This window comes from Macrosteles quadrilineatus, unplaced genomic scaffold (genome assembly GCF_028750875.1).
Source record: "Macrosteles quadrilineatus isolate MER2022 unplaced genomic scaffold, UCM_ALF_1.0 Scaffold_1__1_contigs__length_201487025, whole genome shotgun sequence".
NCBI lineage: Eukaryota > Metazoa > Arthropoda > Insecta > Hemiptera > Cicadellidae > Macrosteles > Macrosteles quadrilineatus.
Genome location: NW_026542594.1, coordinates 200,440,699 through 200,457,779, shown reverse-complemented (window position 1 = coordinate 200,457,779; position 17,081 = coordinate 200,440,699). Strand labels below are relative to the sequence as shown.

At 33.9% G+C, this 17,081-nt stretch overlaps 2 protein-coding genes across 6 annotated transcripts in view; one reads left to right on the top strand and one right to left on the bottom strand.

Moving 5' to 3' along the window:
* The window catches only part of LOC128994237 (syntaxin-1A-like), a 94,239-nt gene extending 84,145 nt beyond the window's left edge, over positions 1 to 10,094 (bottom strand). For all 5 annotated transcript variants that reach the window (XM_054418651.1, XM_054418658.1, XM_054418665.1 and 2 more), the window contains exons 1-2: positions 9,947 to 10,094; positions 5,625 to 5,714 (exon numbers count right to left, since the gene is read on the bottom strand). In XM_054418651.1, the coding sequence (XP_054274626.1) occupies positions 5,625 to 5,714; positions 9,947 to 9,979 (123 nt within the window). In that variant the 5' untranslated portion in view covers positions 9,980 to 10,094. The remainder of the gene's footprint in view (positions 1 to 5,624; positions 5,715 to 9,946) is intronic.
* Positions 10,095 to 10,348: 254 nt separating this feature from the next.
* LOC128983509 (GTP-binding nuclear protein Ran) lies at positions 10,349 to 16,255 on the top strand. The gene is made up of 5 exons (XM_054402808.1): positions 10,349 to 10,398; positions 13,082 to 13,346; positions 13,938 to 14,126; positions 15,318 to 15,488; positions 15,990 to 16,255. The coding sequence occupies exons 2-5, from the start codon at positions 13,107 to 13,109 to the stop codon at positions 16,032 to 16,034; spliced, it is 645 nt and encodes a 214-aa protein (XP_054258783.1). The 5' UTR covers positions 10,349 to 10,398; positions 13,082 to 13,106; the 3' UTR covers positions 16,035 to 16,255.
* Positions 16,256 to 17,081: the final 826 nt, after the last annotated feature.

Sequence of the window (17,081 nt, the reverse complement as noted above, 5' to 3'; positions counted from 1 at the left end):
TTGTCTTCCATTTGTGAGCTATGTTTCAAGTTTCAAGTCTCTAGCTCATCGGGAAGTTAGTATAAAATTTATTGCAAAATTTGTACCGGACAAGAAAGCGAGCTATTAAAAACGTTTTAAAAAATAAATAAAAAATTAACAGAGAGTAAAAAACTGTGATTTTACTTCTGAGGACCATAAAAACATTAGGTAAGTACAGTGTTTATACTTAGTTCTTATTATGAATATAGCCTACACCTAATGGCTACTTCCTTCTTGGAAGTTTGCTGAAACTAGTAAAAACTATCTATATTGATTGGTGCCATGAATAGCCTCTGAAATAACTAGGTCATATAAAATGTATAAGACGAATGTGGATTGGCCAGGACGAGACGGACGGTTTATACAAGTCAGACATGCACTGAGCAATTCAGCACAGACAGAAACTGAAGACCTATGAGTCTACGATACATGATAGATTCTCTGGCGAACCATATATATCAAGTTATGCTGATAGAACCCCAGATTGTCAAGAGTTGTGTGGTGCTGTAGATTGTCTTAACCTTTTTCAGACAAGATATTTATTTACTGTTTTGAAAATTCTTTGGAGAGGGATCTTTCAGTTTATGCTGAACATAACTAGCTTAGTGGTTAGCGTCTCGGACTTAGGTGAAGGGGACACGTTTGATTCCCGGAACATTCACAACATAATGTTTTCACATGTTTGGACTGTTTTCTATAACAGTGTTTAAGTACTTCCTTTTGGCGTAGATCAAGAAAAAAATGTTAAACTTTTTTTTACATAAGCTAAACATCTTTAGGTGAAACATAAAAATTATAAAAAAATTAAAACACTTAGGGAACCCTGTTTTACCTTGAAAAACAAAATTGTAACTTTGTACAATTTGTAACACAACAAATTGCACTGGGTTGAAATACGGACCCCCATCTCAAATGATCGACAATGATACAGGGACGAAGATTTGTCACTTAAGTATTTAATTATTATTTTGTTTAAAGCAAAAGAAAGTGTAATAAAACATATTATTTAGTTTAAACTAAGTTTATAAGAGTTTAACCGTAAGAAAGGACCATGTGGTCGTAATATTCCCATTAATAAATATTTTCATTTCATTTAATTATTGAAACGTGTATTTTGTAGGCTTTGAACAAACCAATATCTATTGGTCTAATAAATTACATGAATCACTGAGATGTTATACCCATTATACTAATTAACAATGCAAACACTCAAACAATAGTTCAATTAGTTAGGCTAATTGATTTGTGACTAGGAAAGCTAACAAATTTAAAGAGATATCTGCAAATTTCATTCAGTTAAATTATTGCAGTAGTGAAAAGGTCATATAACTGATTTTAACGATCCAACTGATTTCAATCCAAAAGTGAGCCAAAAAATTATATATTTAAAATTATTGGGTTTTCTTTTCCGAGTCGGTTTGGCTCTTCTTCTAATTTCCATAATTTTGGTCTTAAATTAAAGGTATGCACGCACATATTTACCATCAACCATCGTTATTCATTTATCAGTAAATATGTTTTTGAATTCTTACTTTAATTAAAGTAATCAATTAATATATTTCACCAGGTCTAATTACATTATTCTATAAATTTTTTGGTGCAAAAACCTTCACTGAAATACAAGCTTTCATTTGAACTATTGAGAATCAACAATAGGCCTAATTATAATTATTTTAGGACTTATCTGCAATCAATGATACGTAACACTATTTTTATTTTAGTTATTTTATATGTCTTGGTCTTTAAATAGGACTCCTAGAAATAAAGGATTTCATTTGAGATATTGATCGTTTGAATCAGTTAAGAGATACCGGTACTGTATTACTCAATTAAAAACCATAAATTTGATTTCTCGGATATGGAAAATTATTTTAGATATATTTATTCAATTCTAACTATGTTATCCTATTTGTTTTGATCCAAGAACCTTCTGTGAAATACCAGCGTTCATTTGAGCTATTGATTATTAATATTGGACATACTTAAAGCACACTGCTGAATCACGAACAACCCAAAATTCTCCAACATTGAGCTTATTTATCATTGATTGATAGTTAAACGATTTTGCTTGAAACCTCAACAGTAACCGTTGATTTCTACAGATTTCACCTAGTATCTCATTAAAATTATACAAACACAGGCTGAAGTTCTTAAAAATGTAATACCATATTTTTAGTGATGTTCCTTGTGAAAATTCACAACACACAAACTTTTTGGAAAAAATAAAAGTGCACATTAAGTCCCCAAATCACAAGTTGATCACTTATTAATTGAGGAGTAAAATACCCCTGCCTCAGCAAATCTGCATAGACTACGTGCACTTTTTGCAGTTGCAGGCCCCCAAGTGGTTTTTGACCTCAAAAAAGTAGGAAAAGTAGGACTTTTTCAGCAAAAAGTAGGACTTTTTACTGAAAAGTAGGACTTAATTTTACATACAAATCAAACTTTTTTGCTGATACAATATATATTAAAAACCAAATAATACTAGCATACACAATAGTTTATCAAATATAATAGTGTATATAAATATACAGGGTGTTTCCAAATTGTCTGGACATATTTTGTGGACTTGTTTCTGGGGCTAAGACAAACATAAAATTCTATATAAGTATGCATGGGTCTAAAATGCCTAAATTTTTGTTGGTCGGTCTGTTTGTGACATTTAAAAATTATTTTATATCTTGGGCATTTTTCAAGATAGAACTTTTAAAATGGTTATAAATGTGTATTTTAGAAGGTGAAAAGAGCTTGCAAAGTTTCGATCCAATATCTCAAGCCGTTTCAATATGGCAGTCATTTAAAATCTTTAATGCCAAATTTCATGAAAACCGTAAATATTTAGAAAATGGTTTCCAGGATCAAAAAGATAGAGAATTCAAATCCAAATCAAATGAGACCTTGTTTGTAAAATCGGATGACAAACAACCATAAATAAGTTTTTTTTCAACATTCGGTTACACAATTTAATAGCACTACCATACTGTATTCTTATTTGTTATTTTTCAGAGCAGTATGGGTAGTCCTATTAAGTTGCGTAAACAAATTTAGAAAAAAACTGATTTGGTTGTTTGTCATCAGATTTAAAAAAAACAAGGTCTCATTTGATTTGTATTTGAATTCTCTATCTTTTTGATCCAGGAAACTATATTCTAAATATTTACGGTTTCAAATAAAATTTGGCATTAAATATTTTAAATGGCTGCCATATTGAAACGGCTTGAGATATTGGATCAAAATTTTGCAAGCTCTTATCACCTTCTAAAATACACATTTATATCCATTTTAAAAGTTCTATCTTGAAAAATGCCCAAGATATAAAATAATTCTTAAAAATCACAAATAGACCGACAAATTAAAATCTAGGCATTTTAGACCCATACTTATATGGAATTTTATGTTTGTCTTAAGCTGGGTCCTAGACGCGGAAGCGGAGAGAGGAACGCGGAGAGCGGAAAAGAAATTAACATGGTGTTCCGCTCCGCTTCTAGGAAAACAGAAACATTAAATTACCTAAGACAAGTGGAGTCCGCTCTCCGCTTCCGCGCCTAGGAAAACCCGGCTTTAGCCCAAGTAAGAAGTCCACAAAATATGTCCAGACAATTTGGAAACATAACTAAAATAATTCTATTTATAAATTTTAAAATTAAAATCAATAATTAATTATTTTTATTTAAAAAAATCTTCAACTAAAAGGCCGGATATAGTTTTAGCTGAGATTGTACACCAAATATTCAGAAGTAACGCACAAGAGAAATTAAAATGTTAAGGAGTCATTATCTACAGTCATCACGAAAAAATATTTAGGACAAGCAGCATTAAATAAAGGATAAAAATAAATATGTTTCCCTAACGTTAACCAGCCCTAATTTGTGTTTAAAATGGTGTTGTGAATAAGAAATTTGTTCTTTTTTATATTATTTAATATTTCAGAACTAAAATTAATATAAAAGTAAAATGGATTTTTTTGGGTGGAAAACAGAAGCATGAATAGTTATTTAAGTAGGCCTATAAAGTACGGAACTAGATATAATATAAAATTCTAAAAATATGTTCCATAAGTATTTTGAATTAGTTAGATTAGAGCAATCTTAAAAGTAGTAGGAATGTTTGAATTGTAATGAGTAAAAACTATTTGAGCCAGTGAAACTTGGACATTTAAACTTAAACTTAAGCCTTAATTTATTTTGAATACAGTTATGTCAAAAAATCATGTTTAGGCTAATCAGGGAAACACTGGACCGATAAGTGCTAAAGTAAACTACTTTTGAACTAGTATCCCAGGGCTCCCCAGGAGCATTGATTTCCCCTCAGTTCACTTCATTGGGGAATCTATAGTTCGGCCGCTTAGAAAGCAACCTCCTCCAGCATTGGTTTAGCATTAGCACGCAGGTCGTTTTCTAAGCGGCCGAACTATAAAAGACATGTCAGAATAGTAAGCACTGATAATAATCACAATTTTTATTTTCTATCACAATAGTATTGCCATGTCTTTGAAAATAAAAATGTTTTCACCCAATAACAATGTTGATAAGATTAACCATACAGATACTACGGTACTGGAACATATAAATTTAAAATCATTTAACAAATTGTTTTATAAAAAAATTATCTCAGTCAGTCATATTTTTTAGGAAAAAACTTCTCATTGGGAAATATTGATAAGTAAACATTAATAAGTGTAATAAAATATCGCAAAATCGACATAATTTTTATAAAAAAGTAGGAAAGTAGGACAAATGTGTAAAAAGTAGGACTTTTCCTACTTTCCTACTAAAAAGTAGGAAAAGTAGGAAAAGTAGGACGACTTGGAGGCCTGCAGTTGGAATCTTACCCTCCAGGGAAAAAAACGTCTCAACCAAGGGGGGATGGAATTACGGTAACCCGAAATTATTGGTAAAGGGATTTCTAGTTTAAACTATGTCCTACATCCTCCATCTGTTTCATACTCTCCCTACACTTCCTACACATAAAATACCCCCGCCGCAGCAAACCTGCAGACTAAGTGAATTTCCATTTGCCTGATTGGATTTACACTAAAATGTCTACTTAAAAATATAACATTTATTTCCTATTTAAATAGAATTAGTTTAACAAGTACTTAGGTTTGCTGCATCAGGGAGGGTAAAACTGTTTTTGTTTTTTTGTAAAAATTATTTGTTTTTTTAAGCTCTACAAAATGGTTTGGAAAGAAATTGAAAAATGTTATGCTTTTGGGTAAAAAATGGGAAACCCCTATTTTTGCCCCATAAAACCCCCTGTAAACCCCCGTTCCCGTAGTCCGATCATGCTGGTTCGCGAACTCGTTTGAATAAATGTAGGTTTACCGGTACACGTTTATACCAAATTTAATCAAAATCGGATCATTTTTGCTCGAGTTATCGTGCTAACGGACACATATATAGAGTACTACGGTAATAGCTTATTCCCTATATGGGAAATTCGCCAAAAATAGCCTGCCCAGCAACTTTATTACAGTTTAAACACTTTTTAACAAGAGAGGCTTTAGAATGTTATTCCATGTTGACCTTCTTCACATCAAACCCATCATTAAACAACTACAACATTGCATGAATTTAATCAAAGATTAGACATGTGTGACTTACCTCCGCAAAGAACTCGTCCATGAAGCCGTCGCGGCCTTCCACGTTGACCGCGACGTCATCAGGACCGACATCATCATCATCACTCTGCGCCTGAAACACAAGACAAAACATGTAAAAACATACGTCTTTCAAAGTATATGTGACCAACTGCCAATTTGGAGCCATTGATAACGCGACTCGATGATCATTTCTAAATTAAAGAATGCTCTAGTTATCTAGAGAAGCTTGCTTTTTTGTAAATTAAATCATTAGTTGTCTTGAAAATCCCTTAAGCGTAGTTGTAAACAAATTTAGAATAGAAAATGGAGGACGACTCTTTTTGCCTATTTTTAGCTCATTTGCAAGGTTTTGTTCAAACGGATCTGAGAAGCTTAAAAACAATGTTAATTATACTGTTCTATATACGTCGCTGCAGCGACTCACGAACACTGTTTACGGCAAAGGCTCTGTGACTGACTGAACCAGATTGAACTGGATCGAGTTAGGTATCGTTCTTTTCGTTATATTCTAAGCTTTCTCCAGAGGTCTGTCTCAGCGCTGAATGTTCTCCGAGCCGATCGTAATTGTAGCAGACAGCTGACGTGCGTATCTGTAAACAGCTTGGTTATCCTCAGACCGATGACTGATGTGTTTTATTACGTTTATCATTGTTTTAGTGTTAAAAATCAAAAGTAGTGATATACGTGGTGCATTATAAGAAGATTTAAGTGATTTTGAAGGGCTGGTTGATGATCCTGAAGAAGTAGGTAGTGATATTGATGTAAATTATCAGCCAGATTCCTAGCTATGGTTAGGCTATGCATTCTTAGCCAAACGCAATGTACTGAAATCTGTTTTTCACTCATAACTTATTTATTTGATAACTTACCTCACTATATGATTATATATTTGTAATCCTCATAAAATTTAGAACAAAGTGGCTATTTTCAAATATTTATAGGCCTATAATTTATACAATTTCATTGAGCGCAAACTTTTTTATTTTTTTTTTTTATTTTCCAAAATATTTTTTTTTTAACCTAAAAATTTTTTTTTTAACAAATGTTCCTTATGTTTTATATATAATATTGAAGCCCATGATTTTCCAAACAAAATGGTATATAGAACAGTATAATTAACATTGTTTTTAAGCTTCTCAGATCCGTTTTAATAAAACCTTGCAAATGAGCTAAAAATAGGCAGACATTAGGGCCAAAACAAGGGACACTCGGAGGGTTAACATGCTCATCTTCTCACTTTTGATTTCAGAGAATTTTGACAACAGCTGGAGTTTCATAATAATTTTTGTTTCCAATGTTTAATCTTATGGAGAAATACGAAACTTTAAAGGGCTCCAGGGCCTCTCTCTCTCATTATTTCCCTAAAAAGAAAGTTTCCTGCACAACTTCACGTTACGCTCTTTCCAATGACACCAAAAACATGACAATCGGTTCAGTAGTTTCGGAGGAGTAATTGTCACAAAAAATATGCTTGCGTATTAAATAAGTATAGATTAAAGAAGCTGAACCCCCATTGAAAAAAGTTCTGGCTTACAAACATTCAATTAAATGTTTAGCTGTAGCCTATGTAATTAAACATAATAACTCTATAGCCTATACTGGTAGGTGTTAGATGTTACGCAACTTTTTTTGTCCTAGGACGCTAGGCACGAGCTCAGGATTGTTTTATATTACTTCAGGCTAGACCTAGGGGTTGCAGCCATCTGGTGATTTGGCGGGATTTGAACCCGGGACCTTACGGACCAAAGTTCCGCCAACCACTACACCAGCTCGCTCCCCCAAACACCTAAGTTAATTACTGATTGAGATAGCCTCAGAGGCCTAAATTAATTTTAATCATGTTTAATTAAACAAGAATCACAAATAGCCTACAGTGAAACCATAAGAATGAATTTTCATTAGGTAGCAATGAACAACTAAGTTCCTGTAACTTAAACCTAAAGTTGATTTGTAAAAAAACTTAAATGATTTTTGTTACATTTAAGTTACATGAGCCAGCTGTAGCCTAGTTTTATTCTAAATGTTTAAGTGTAGACTTCTGCAGAGAACCTACGATACCGGTATATTATCGTATGAATAACAATATACAGTATATCGAAACTTATTCGGTTCGATATATCGATTAGGCCTATGTAATTTTTTCTATTGCAAACATTGATTTCAAAATTGGCTTTTGTTGACGTTTTAATTGATATTTAATAAGTTAAATAAAACTATTATCATAAAAACATAACTTAAACACAATTTATTTTATGAAAAGTGCGTAACAAAACAAATAATAACCAAAACATAAGATAACAATATATTAAGAAATGTAAACTAAAAACCTACAAACCATTTCTTCCATTTTTATTCTTAAATATTAAGTGGAAACTAAGAAATAAAAGCTTTGTTAATATCTTTGTTGTTGTTTTTATTTACATCATGATGGTAAAATAGGCAGCTTTGTGATATTAATATCGAACCAGATAGGTACCTAACTATTGATATACAGTATTCGGTTATATGTTTTGATATTTATCGTTATTCATCCTATAATAGCCTATAAGTTTATAGTATTACTTAATGGTACAATAGATCTCTTGAATCTTGAATCTATATCGTAAGTTAGGTTCTCTGTGAAGGTGTTCCCATGTTATAGTCATCATTTAGCTGCATTTTTTGCCCCACCACCATTGCCCATGTTGAGTGGGTCAAGTTTCTGCACAGCCCCAACCATTTTTAAAGTTGAGTGGTCTCCTGTATTAAGTTTAGGCTAGGACAAGGCCTAATTTATTTAATTTTTCATGACAGTTAAGTTTATTCAGAGCAAATATTTTTCCAACATAAAGTAGGTAGGCTAACTTAGTTTTTCATAGGCCATAAGTTACTACAGTAGCCTATTTAACGTAATTTTACGCGAGCCGAGCTGGCCTTTTTGGGGAGCGTGCTGGTCTAGTGGTTAGAGCGCGGGACTCTGGTTCCTGGGGTCCCGGGTTCAAACCCCGCCAGATCACCAATGGATTTTATCTAAGTGATATTGCTATTTTTAACCCCTAGGTCTAGCCTGAAGTAATGTGAAAAACAATTCTAGGCTCGTGCCTAGCGTCCTAGGACAAAAAAAAAAACATAATTTCAATTAAAATTACAGCTTGGTAACCAAGTAACTTAACTTTTTGTAGAAGTTGTGGCCAGAGGTTTTAAGTTACAGTTTCGCAGAGAATGAATGATATATTACCGGTTGAAACAGTAACTTAGGTTGATTAGACTAATTTATGATGTATCGTAGGTACCGTATACCCCCACCAGGATAGCCGAACTCAGATAGTTAAGTAGCCATAGTCGGGGAATTCTCAATGTTAATAATGTAAACTTAAGTATGTCTCTGGCGTCAATTAATAAAGTTTGTTTGTGCAGTTATAAAATGTGAGTTTTAATCAAAGAATCTACATAATAGTCAACCCTCAAGTATACATCATTAGCGGATTCGAACCCTCGCGTGCAAAGCACATTAGATTACAGTAGTCGGTTGTCAACACGATCAAAGGTCTCTATAGTATGTACAACCGCCTTCCTTTTGGGAGGTCTTAAGGTAACCCTTAAGATGTTAAGGTCTTAAGTTACTTAACTCTTTAAGTTAAGTAACTTAAGACCCTACTGTAAGTTAAATAAGAATTATTAGATGTCACGTAAGTTACTGTGATAACAACTGTGTAGACAAAATATGATGTGAAATTTGTGTGTTTCTGTTCTAATCTCAATAAAATCAACGTAACTTAAGAGGCTTGCCAAGTGATAAGTAATGTTAGATATAACTTCTAGGCCTATATAGTAAACTTAAAATACTTAAACTTAATCCTTCACTAATACTTGAACACGCGTTTTCTTTTCACTTTAAATTTTTAGAAAAAAACAAATGCTTGCCTACGGTCTTTTATACAGTTTCAGAGATAAAAACTGTCAAAAGTTTGGTCCATAAATTTATTAAGGCTAAAACATTGTGAACAGTCAATTCATAGAAAATTAACCAAATCATTTTGACCATACCCAATGCAAGTTTAAATATCAGGGGGTGGGGCTGGGTTTTCTCCCTGACATGCTCCATCCCTATATGTGAAACTGAGATTATTCTCACTTTCCTCATTGATTGAATGGTGATTCATTTGTTGTAAAACAATACAGATGAACTCATCATGATTGGCAACAAGTAGTACCTGAGAAACCAAACAATTACAATACTTTTTCAACTTATTTCAAAGTCAATCCCTGTGCATAACATAGAAACTAGTATAGTATTATTGATGTCAAATTGGGTGTAATACTAGTAACATAAAGCATACTTACAGCTTTTAAAGCTTGAAGCCTGTCCTTGGTCATCTTATAACCAGGTAATTTACACCGCTACTTCAATAAAAAATCCCATTCACTGAATTTAGCATGAAACAACACTACTACACTAATAGACGGACACTAAAACTGTAGACGACGTTAAAAATCGATATGCTTCTGCATTGCCGTCTGTCAAACTGCGGCTGCGCCCGTGACGTCATTACAAAAGCTGCAAAACAAAGCTACTTTATTACCAACTATTAAAATTTTCAAAATAATAAATTAAAACATGCTCAAAAAATTTTAATTTTAGAAAACTGATGGAAATATTTGTATATTTTTGTAGTATATAAAAGTATTGGGGTTAAAATTTGAATTTTGATTTCCGTTTCCTGCCTCCATCATCACCCAATTCTCCTCCTCTCCAACTGAAACACCATTGTGAACCGTAACGTCTTTGCAGTGAGGTAAGTTTTATCGACTAATTTTCCGTGCATCCCGTAATATTATGTTCTTAAACTTTATTAGTAGATTATATAGGTAAATATGAACACAAATATATACAAATGATTTATTTTACCTCTAAATTGCATTTGTTATGCAATAAATACTTCGGTCAGTAATGGCCATTTTCCTTTGGAACAGAATTGGTGGCGCCATTTCATATGATTTTCGGCTACAATTAAAAAATACCGGTAATTTATGTATATAAATAGGAAGTAACATGAACTGTGATTCCTTAAAGCTCCTATATTTATACTCCTTTGTAACCCTAAGCTTAATTTCATCAACCCTTTACCAAAATAGGTCTTACTTAGGCCTATAGTAGTTTTACTGATGGCAACCCAGTTGCAACAGGAAAGTCCTTGAACTAATTTTTCTGACAAGCTTAGCTTCTGTTAAGATCTTTGGGAGTATATCACAGGCATATTATTTTCATGCAGGATTTTTATTAGCTTGAAGACTAGCAAGGCCTAAGTTCGTTTCTTAGAAGGCCTAAGTTAAAACCTAGGCCTAACTTAGCGTTTCATTGTTCATTGGATTAACCAAACATAAGTCAACCCTTTGAACCTTTAGTTTAGTTTTGCTAAGTTAATCCGGTGGAAGTTTGTTAACACGTTCGCTTACTGAGTCCTGCATTAACCCTCCGAGTGTCCATAGTTTAGGCCTTAATGTCCACCTATTTTTGGCCCCTTTGCAAGGTTTTATTAAAACGGATCTGAGAAGCTTAAAACAATGTCAATTCTAATGTTCTATATACCATTTTGTTTGGAAAATCATGGGCTTCAATATTATATATAAAACATAAGGAACATTTTTTCAAAAAAAAAATTTTTAGGTAAAAAAAAAATATAATTTCGAAAATTTTCAAAAAAAAATAAGTTCGCGCTCAATGAAATTGTATAAATTATAGGCCTATAAATATTTGAAAATAGCCACTTTGTTCTAAATTTAATGAGGATTACAAATATATAATCATATAGCGAGGTAAGTTATCAAATAAATAAGTTATGAGCGAAAAACGGATTTCAGTACATAGCGTTTAGCTAAGAATGCATAGCCTAACCATAGCTAGGAATCTGGCTGATAATTTACATCAATATCACTACCTACTTCTTCAGGATCATCAACCAGCACTTCAAAACCACTTAAATCTTCTTATAATGCACCACGTATATCACTACTTTTGATTTTTAACACTAAAACAATGATAAACGTAATAAAACACATCAGTCATCGGTCCGGGGGAACCTAGCTGTTTACAAATACACGCACGTCAGCTGTCTGCTACAATATTTTCGGAACTAAAATGAATAGCGCTTAGAGACAGACCTCTGGAGAAAGCTTAGAATATTACGGAAAGAACGATACCTAACTCGATCCAGTTCAATCCGATTCAGTCAGTCATAGAGCCTTCGCCGTAAACGATGTTTGTGCGTCATAAAAGTGACGCGTGACCCTACACAAAGTGTGTTGTGCGTCATTTTTATGACGCGTGACACTCGGAGGGTTAACTTATAAGTTATGTGACAATGCGTCATTCCCATGGACCGAGGAGTTAATTTTAATTTCACACATAGACCAGGTGTCACTTGGCTGACAGTAACTTTTTAAGTTAAGTTTTAACTGAAGTTTATGCAGACCAAAGGGTAAACTTGTTGCACTGAGTTAAATGTGCTGCATTAAGTTTAACTTAAGTTATTTGTAATCTATAATTCTTGTTACTGAAGTTAAAAAATTGTTGTAATTTTCATTCAAAACAAAGAACTGTGTTCAGATTCTTTGTCACTATCAAAATCTAAGTTATCTTGCGATCAATTTCACTGTCAGTACTTATGTAAGTAATGGCACTGAAGATTTAAGTTAACTTAAGCTCTCCTTTTATTGTGTTTCTTTGTTTTCATCACACAAACTCAACGAAAAGTTACTATCTAGGAAATAATACCTTAACTTACAGAGACTCGCTAAACAAAAGCACGTGCACAAACTTTATGTGCCTATAAGTAGACAGTGATGCAGCAAAAAAACATTTTTTCCAACTGTCATAAATTATGAGATCACAAATCATAACTTAACTTAGGTACCCACAGTCACAGACCAATTGACGCACATATGCAACAGCTACTTTACATCCCTGTAAATTAGTCCATTGCAGAGAACTCAGGGGCTTCAAATAGACTGTTATGAAGATAATAACATTAAGTTAGGACACTGACACAAATATATGCGTAGGCTACGAAGTTAAGAATATAACTTAAGGACAGACTGAGCTCACTAGGCAAGCTCGTTTCTTGGCCATTTCGTTACCCTAATCTGACAAGAGCTTTAGATGTTGGGTATAAACATCATAGTACCTAGGCCTATCTACGGTACTTATTAACATAGGGTAAATTACTTGCATAAATTGCCACAAAATCGTTAAGTTACTGTAGTTGTTAAGCCTCAACTGATACTGTGGTAAAGATAGTTGAGTTAGCCTACCACCTTTCTGTTTTGTTTAATTAGGATTTTTTCCCCCAATCCAATTGATTAACAATGTGTGGTAAGTTATATTAAACTGTGTTTACATAATTGATCTATCGTACTTGGGCTAATTCAAGATTAAATGTAAGTTACTTGAAGACTCAAGTTAAGTATTTTTTGTTACAGGTAGATTCTAAATTTTCAATTCAAGATGGCTGAACAGGAGATGCCGACATTTAAGTGTGTCTTGGTCGGAGACGGTGGTACAGGAAAGACCACGTTTGTCAAACGACATCTTACTGGTGAATTTGAGAAGAAGTACGTCGCCACGCTTGGAGTAGAAGTGCATCCACTAGTGTTCCACACCAACAGAGGTCCAATCAGATTCAACGTTTGGGACACTGCAGGCCAAGAGAAGTTCGGCGGCCTTCGAGACGGTTACTATATCCAGGTAAAAATATGTTAAGAAAGTGTTAGCCTTTGAAAGTTACTTAGGCTAGGTTTAAAGAAAAAAAGTTAAGACAATCATGTACACAAGCTGTACATGATGTGTATTACCTTCTCCAATAAAGCCAATAAAATCAAAGAATAAGCTACCTAACTTACCTACAGTAACTTAGGCCTAGGCTACAAGTTTTGATTCTTTTTTAATGAAGTTTTTGTAAAGTACCTAATTGGTTAACTTAAAACGGGTACGTCGTGAATAGGCTATAAATTACACAGTCCAGAGTTTTAAACAATTGGATCTTCTGAACTATTAGGTATTTTGTTTTTTTAAGTTAGACCTGCCGGTAGATAGGCTATTAATGGCTTAAGATTTATATGTCCCATTTTTAGTTTTGTACCAATGTTACCTTTGTAACTTAAAAGCCTATGTCGTAACAAGTGTAGCCAAGATGTTTTAGTTAAACAGTAATAAAAGTTACTTCATTGTTAAATAAATTTTTAATGTGTAATGATTGCATTAAATTGTTGTGCAAAATTTCAGCTTTTATTGGCTTACTAGTATGGGGGTCTAATCTTGAGCAATCATTTTTCACAGGGTCAATGCGCCATCGTTATGTTCGATGTTACGTCTAGAGTCACATACAAGAATGTTCCTAACTGGCATAGAGACTTAGTCAGGGTTTGCGAAAACATCCCAATCGTTCTCTGCGGAAACAAGGTTGACATCAAGGACAGAAAAGTCAAGGCGAAAAGCATAGTGTTCCACCGTAAAAAGAACCTCCAGGTATGTATTTAATACAGTTTTACAGTAGGCCTACACTCTTATTTAAATACCGGCCCTGGATTAACCATTGTTACAATGAGGTAAAATACTGTAGGTACTATTCAGAAAGTAAGAAACCTATCTGACGTCGATAGGCTGCTGCTCGTGCACTTTCTGGTACGGTACAGTATGTGTTTGCTTTCTCAATGACAATCCAGCCGTCAAAGCAAAAGTGTCACTGTGCTACAATATCACTTTGAGATGCGTGGTCTATAGTTACTTAGTTTTTGTTGACCATTAACTTAAAGCCCTCTAGAAAGTGATTGTCAATCGTGTTAATTGTACGGAAATAACGTAATTAATAAAGTTCTGCCTGAAAATGGTGCTTTCGGAGTTTTCAAAATAGCCGTAGGCATACTAAATTTAATATCTACCTTTTGTTTTTCCCTAACAATGCCCGACCTCATACAGCAATTCTCTTGCAAGATCTTTATTCATTCAAATGGGTGAATGAATTCCTCCTAACCACCTGGGTGACAGTCCAGACCTTGCTCTGAGTGAATTTTACTTGTGTCCAAAATAAAAAGGCTTGGTCATAGTAAAGCGCTTTGATGACGGCTAGAGTGAAGCTCCAGTTGCGTGTCACTGGGTAGCTGAGCTTGCAGACAGCGGAATCCTACGACAAAGGAATTTTGAGGCTTGCCAAACTCTTCGATTTGTGCCTCTGTTTGGTGGGGCTGTAGAAATGTACCAAATGCTCTTTGCTTTAATCAAACCTGTTTCTTACTTTCTGAACTTGGGTGGGTCAGTTTTGTATCCATTATTTTAGTCTGTCGTATTTTACATGCTTATTGCTTACCTTATATGACCCAGGCGAGGGTTCGATTTAAGAGAGAATCGTGTGATATAATATCATTAGCAGTAATTATTTTTCCAAGTTTTTTGGTTCTTTTTTGTTAACCCAACAAATATCCTGATTTGAGAATGGGCGAGCTCCTTTTTCAATGAAAAAAAAAAAACTTGTTGAAGAAATGTAGTTTTGGAATGAACCTTAAAGAAAATCTCAAGATTTCTATACTCGAATAATGGTTATGTTCTTGCTTTTTATTGGATTTTGAAACCAGCATCACTCGACCACATTCTTTTGCTACATAAAATTAATAATGTCTCATTGAATGTTACTCTGTACATAATTGTGTTGGTTATTTTCAGTACTACGACATCAGTGCCAAGAGTAATTACAACTTTGAGAAGCCGTTCCTGTGGTTGGCCAGGAAGCTGATTGGAGACCCCAACCTGGAGTTTGTTGCAATGCCCGCCCTCGTGCCCCCAGAAGTTACCATGGATCCCCAATGGCAGACACAGATCGAAAAGGATCTCAAGGTAAATTATCTCCTTATTGTTTGAGGGTATTATTTGAAAACAATACTTTCTCCATATACTATGGTATAGGGAGAGAAAGTATGTGTGGTGATTTTGTTAATTAATAGAGTGCAGTTCTACATCTCGAGCACGGTATATCTCTTTTTTGTTACCAGTACACAATTATCGTTATTTCACCTGTTCGATCACACAGTTAAGACGACGATAAAAATAGTATGTAGCTATTGCCTAGCTAAAAACCTATTGCCGAGGTGCAATTATTTTGTGATGTTTTTTTTATGTTACCTATGGAAGACACAATTTTAGCCATCGATAGTTTGCTCATTCATACAGTTCCGAGGGTATTCAGGGTATTCTCAGTACCAATTTAATAGGTGTGGTACTTCTGGAATAGTAGTATCAATGGTAATATATTGTTTTATGTTAAATAACGCCCACCTCTAGTGTAGGGTTTATTCCAGTAAGCAAACCATTGACAGTTTTTTTGTTATTTTGTTCCAGGAAGCACAAGATACTCCTTTACCAGAGGATGATGAAGACTTGTGATTCGCTTTTTATCGATGCCCACCTTCGATTCCAAGCTACGCAAGAGCGTATGATAACAAGCGCCTCAGCGTGGTGACACCCCATTGGCGTGCCCATTTTATATTGTTAAATTTAAGCTTTTGTCATTTGGTTACTTATAAGTTATTCTCTGTTCTTCATGTTACATTTCAAGACTTAAAAAGTAAGTTGTACAAACCAAATAAATACCTGTTTAATTTGTATTTTTGCGTCTTTCATTCCTTTTATTTTAATTCTACAATGTTGCTTGTATACGAAACTAATGTGATAAGTTAAATGATTTTTAGCAGTTTATTTGATATTTTATGCTCAAAGAGCAATGCCCTTATAAATCTTTTAGATCTAATTTATTGCCAACTGGTTTCAGAGGGCTGGATTTAAATTCAGAGCCCTATATTGATATTTTATTAATAATAGCTATTTGTGTATTAAGACAAGACTGCAAATTGCCTTATTGTTTCTTGAGAACTGTAGATGGCCGCACGAACCTTAAGCTGAGTGTGGCCATACATGAGCAGCAATGACTTTTAGTGCTCGTAATATACACTAGATTTTTCCTGCCACCATAATTAACTTACACAGGTGAACTTTTTGTTGCATATACAATGTAATTTAGGTAATGATTGCGTTTGCTTTTTAAGTTATGTTATTTGCTTACTGGTTAACATGACGGCTCCACGGTTGTGGTTTCTGCAAAAATACCAATAAATCAGCTGATTTAGCAATCGGAAATGAACTCTTTTGCGTACCGTTTACAGATGTCTCTTGATATTCAAGAAATTCTTCTAAAAATGAGTTAACTACACTTTCCAAAAATGTCCATTAGTTATGAAAAATAAAATCAGCCAGGTAGAGTCCACTTTGTTTCAAACATGTGTTAATACATTCCTTATGCTAACTGTACACTTTCGCCAAATTTTTTACTCGAGTTGTGACAAACGTGAACCATGAGTTCACCCAGTACATGCGCATGTTAGCGGAACATGCGTGCTAGTGGTAAGACATATTTTAACTTCCGACACTCACCTT